This window comes from Cupressus sempervirens, chromosome 1 (assembly GCF_028749045.1).
Source record: "Cupressus sempervirens isolate cs-2001-9-10 chromosome 1, ASM2874904v1, whole genome shotgun sequence".
Classification (NCBI taxonomy): domain Eukaryota; kingdom Viridiplantae; phylum Streptophyta; class Pinopsida; order Cupressales; family Cupressaceae; genus Cupressus; species Cupressus sempervirens.
Window position 1 is genome coordinate 484,927,712 of NC_143118.1, and position 4,722 is coordinate 484,932,433.

Sequence of the window (4,722 nt, forward strand, 5' to 3'; positions counted from 1 at the left end):
CAGTCCCTAGATACTTGTGGTGCAAACTTCTAAGAAAATCACCTAAACAAGATACCTCTGGTGTTGTTCAGTTATGGATCAATACACAGATGCACCAAAAAGTTCCCATAAAGAAAATTAACATGGTGAAAATGATATTAGTAAAAGAAGACAGACAAAAGATTCACATAATGAATTTCATAATTTCACATTGACTAAATATTATAGTCTACGATAACTATGCAAATTTCAATGGAGTTCTTACATCAGAAAACGTATTTTGGATCTTTTTCTCTTCTCTCCATTTTTATAAAAACATCTCAACAAACGAAATACATGTTCAGTAAAACATGATTGTAACAAAAAATGGGTGTTCAACAAAACATGGAAGTAAATTGTAAGCAAACTGGCATGAGAGACATGATTTTGTGAAAAATATGTTCAGAAACGATCACAATTAGTCTAGAAAACTACGAATGTAAAACAAAATGGGCATCGGCAAAACATGATTAGTGTAAGCATAAAAAATGGATCCAATAAAACATGGGGCAATGAAACTAAGCTCCCACCAATCAGCCACTGCACAATATCCCTTAGAACATTTTGAAGGATTCTTCGCAAAAAAAAAACATTTGTTGTGTTGTCCCATTCTTCTATCAGTGTCTCTCTTTAACTTCAGTCCCAGATTGCATTTTTCCTTTTCCTAAAGATTTGGCAGCTTCTTTGTTGGATTTATGAGGGTAAATATGATCCTTAATTTTTGCTTTAAGAAATAATTTGAAAATCTAATACAGTCATCTATTATCAAGGCTTCTAATACACATTGATACATTCCTCCATAACCATCAAACCGAAAAAGGGAAAAGACAAGAACAATTGAAGAAATTGAATATGAGAAAGAACAAAGGTTTTTGAAATTATTGGGTTGCATGGCTCCTATCAACGTCGACCCAACCAAAATCTTATTTAGCAAGATGCCTTAAAGAAATATGCAATGATTGAGAACTCAGCTGATTTGTTTGACAAAATGCCTCAACAAATCACAGGACATGCACAAAACAATTTGTTGAAAAGGGTTTACAAATAGTCAAGCAATAGCAAATGGGCAATTCTAATGATCCTCTCTAATCAATCTGCAATTCTGATATCTTCTCTAATATAGAAAATAATAATTGAAACCCCCGAAATTGGGAGGGAACAGACCACTCTTTTCAAAACCTATTACAACCATGCAAAACCAACAGCTATTCCGTTCAAACTTAGAAAGTTGAAGTTACCTGGCTGACAAAGACAGCTCAGAAATAGCTTTCACAAGATTCTAGCTCCTCATAAACAGCGTCACAAGATTCTAGTGCCTGTTTAAACTGTTTACAGATACTTCCACTACTGTTCTTGGAGGTTATTTATAGAAGGGTTAAACAATCGATGAAGTGCTTAGATTCTACAGATTATCAAAAGATATGTTAAGATATTTACAGATTTGCAGGATATCAAATCTCCAAATTAATCTGGTCGGTAAACAAGATATAGCAGGAAATATGCAATTATTACAAGATATAGCAGGAGATAGCAGGAGATACGTAGTTATTGATTACCAGCTAGATTGCCAGTTGAGTTGGTTTGCACAAAACACTAATGGTATCCCTGAACAGACAGGTTTTCTTTGAAATATCTGCTTATAATAGCCTATCGACTAATTAACATTCATATGTAAATTTTTAATTAATTAATATAAGTACATTTTGGTCCCTACATAAACATTGTCCATGACAAGTCTCTTCCAAATCAATAGCAACGTCTAGAAGCTAAACTAAAACGTAAAGCATACCAAGGGGACACTAGGTTTTTTTTCAGTGTCCTTGGTATGCTTTACTTTTTAATTTACACCTTAGGCAATACCCAAATCGGATGCCAACTGATACACGGGTACAACAGAGGACTACGGATACTTAAGGCCCCGTTTGGTGAGCGGAATAGGAATACGTATTCTGGAATACGTATTCTGGAATACGTATTCCAGAATAGAACGTATTCCTGTTCTCCGTTTGGTTCAGCCAATATTTGATGGGAATTCGCGGACCCGAAAATTTATGTTTTCTAAAATTAAAAAAAATGGAATAGGAATACGTATTCCAATACCACCTATTTTGGTGGAATTGCAAAACCCCATTTTTGGGCCAAAAATGGAATACGTATTCCATTTTTGCTTCGTATTCCAATCCCATTTTGGTGCATCCAAACAAAGAATTCGTCATTTTTGGAATACGTATTCCAGAATACGTATTCCTATTCCGCTCACCAAACGGGGCCTAACTGACGAAAGTTCTTTTGTTTTTTAAAACATGGGCAATGAAACGAACGGCCAAAGGGCCTTCCATGGTCGTCCAGGCCTCTTATATACTTTCACCCATTGGATGGACTAAATCAGCACCTCCCTTCCACAATGAAATTTGAAGACACAAAACAGACATTTGTAGTTTTACCACATAAATATCTGAAAGGGGATATCAAAGGATTCTTGCCTGAACTCATGTCAATAATCCCAGGACACGAATCAGAGACACGCCGTGCCAGTTACAAAGTGTTTCTTGGGTTCCAATGAAGAGGAAACGTCATGAAGCTGTTCCTCTTCGTTTCTTTATATCCCTCTAACCCAATCGATCCTTCTCACAAGCATTTTTGAAGGGTTTTATTTGGTGGGAGATTGGAAGTGCATGAAGAAAGGGCTCAATGATGCAGCAGTACAGGCATTTGAATGGGAAGGTGGAGAAGAAGGAAGCGATGTTTGCACCGGCTTCATCATCTGCGTCTGCATTGCTCTCCGCTTCTGCCATTGAGAAAACAGAATACAAAGCTGTCAAGGCAGAGCCTCTCTCACCCAAGTCTGCTGCAGTTACATTTGCATCACCTCTCAAAATACCTTGTCTCAATCCAAAAGCAGAGGCTCTTGCGGAAGCACACAGAGGGAGAGTTGAGGCTGAGGCCACTGCTTACCTGGTCGCCCATATCAGAAAGCTCGAAGCCAAAGCCCATAAACTTCAGGTACCCTAACCCTAACCCTAACTTGTTCCATATGTTGAAACAGGGGAGTTTTTCTATGTAGATGATTTGATTGGAGCTATAACCAGGTGAAATAAGATATATGGAGATCTTTCATCTTGAATAGAACAAACATGTAAAAGTAACATCTTATTAGGGTTTCGACCTTTTTCATCTTCAACAAACGCTTGGGGTTTTAACCTTTCTCATCTTCAATAAACACTCGGCAATAACATTTCGGTTGAATTTGAATCTTGATGCAACAATTAGAATACCACAACGTAACGGTGATGTTCACAATTTTAACCATACTGGACAGTTTAATCATCACACTTTGTCATTACTGACAAGGTTTGTAACATGAATATTCAGCAATAACATTCTAGTAAGAAATACAATGATCCACAAAAGAAAAATGAACTTAAAACAGCTGGAAACAGATGGTTGGATCATAGGGGGAGAAATTGGGGTGTATGGAAAATAAGAATTCCTGAATGTACCTAGTCCTCTGTTTCATATTGAATGTAAAGTATAGTTGAGGGTTGTCCTAAACATTTTCCTGGATTTTGATCATGTTATTGCAGGCAAAGGCAGAGAGGCAGAGAATGCATGAAGAAGGTAAGGCCCTTGAAGCGAGAAAGAGAGAAGACGTCAGGGCAGAGCAACATCTTCAGATTGCCCAGGTACCATTAAATTCTTCATTAGCTAAATTATCACCATCTGAGTCTGTGGGCAAGATTTTTATATCGTTTCATGTTTGTGATTGAAATGGAGCACAGGTGAAGGCCGAGAAGATATTATCAAAGGCTCGTGAAGATGCACAGAGAATGAGAGCCCATGCAAATGAGCACACTGAAAAGTCAATTGCAGATGCCCACACCAGAGCTGAAAGGGTGGCCACATTGTTTTGCTTATGACTTCAATATTACACATTTTATAGTTTGATTTTTCAAAATGGTTTATTTGAATACTCGCTCATTAATATTTAATGCTTGAATTGTGTGCAGTGGAAAGCAGAGATCGAAGAAACAAAGAGAAAACAGGTGGCAGAGTTAACAGAACGTGTGCATATGATGATAGCCATTGGAGAGCTCGCGTCTTCTCAAAATAACAGAGGGGTTGTTACCAAGATGAAACAGAGCTGGACATGCCATCCATAACAAAATATATTATTCTTTCAAATTCTATTTATTGGTGGTCATAGCTATTATTGTAAAACTAGATTCATATATTTTCCTTATTTCCTATGCTTGATAAGTTTAATATGGTAAATAAGGAGTCTGATGTCAAAGAAGAAAGGTGTCCCCTTCCTTTTCGGACCCAAATAGTTGACATACTCTCTTTTAAATTATATGGATATTATTATATTGTAATAGTGGCATTTCAAGTTTCTGGTGACAATGAACAATCAGATAACATAACATAAACTCCTGTTGTAGGCAGGATGCTAAAGCCTTTCATTTGGATTTAATAAAGTCAGTTATGGTATTATCTTATCTATTCAGTCTAAAGAAATATTGATGAAGAAAATAAATCTAGAAAATTATCAATTATATTTTTAATTTTTAATTTATTTGTAAATACAACATTTAATAATTGTGTATATAAATATTATAGTAATTTGTGTGTGAGATAGTCCACAAGCTTGGAAAAACTGCTAGCTTAAAAAATACATGTTAAGAATCAAATAAGATAATTACATAT

The 4,722-nt window shown here is 36.1% G+C and overlaps 1 protein-coding gene across 1 annotated transcript; it reads left to right on the forward strand.

Annotated features, from left to right (window-relative positions):
- Positions 1 to 2,334: 2,334 nt before the first annotated feature.
- On the forward strand, positions 2,335 to 4,518 carry LOC149578376 (uncharacterized). The gene is made up of 4 exons (XM_089800587.1): positions 2,335 to 3,021; positions 3,603 to 3,701; positions 3,798 to 3,911; positions 4,026 to 4,518. The coding sequence occupies exons 1-4, from the start codon at positions 2,710 to 2,712 to the stop codon at positions 4,176 to 4,178; spliced, it is 678 nt and encodes a 225-aa protein (XP_089656713.1). The 5' UTR covers positions 2,335 to 2,709; the 3' UTR covers positions 4,179 to 4,518.
- Positions 4,519 to 4,722: the final 204 nt, after the last annotated feature.

What these genes read in the sequence shown, in the direction of transcription:
- LOC149578376 (XM_089800587.1), top strand. Translation starts at nt 2,710, where the DNA reads ATGATGCAGCAGTACAGGCATTTGAATGGGAAGGTGGAGAAGAAGGAA. An exon ending in CCAAAGCCCATAAACTTCAG is followed by an intron (nt 3,022 to 3,602) that starts GTACCCTAACCC and finishes ATGTTATTGCAG; the next exon opens with GCAAAGGCAGAGAGGCAGAG. An exon ending in AACATCTTCAGATTGCCCAG is followed by an intron (nt 3,702 to 3,797) that starts GTACCATTAAAT and finishes AATGGAGCACAG; the next exon opens with GTGAAGGCCGAGAAGATATT.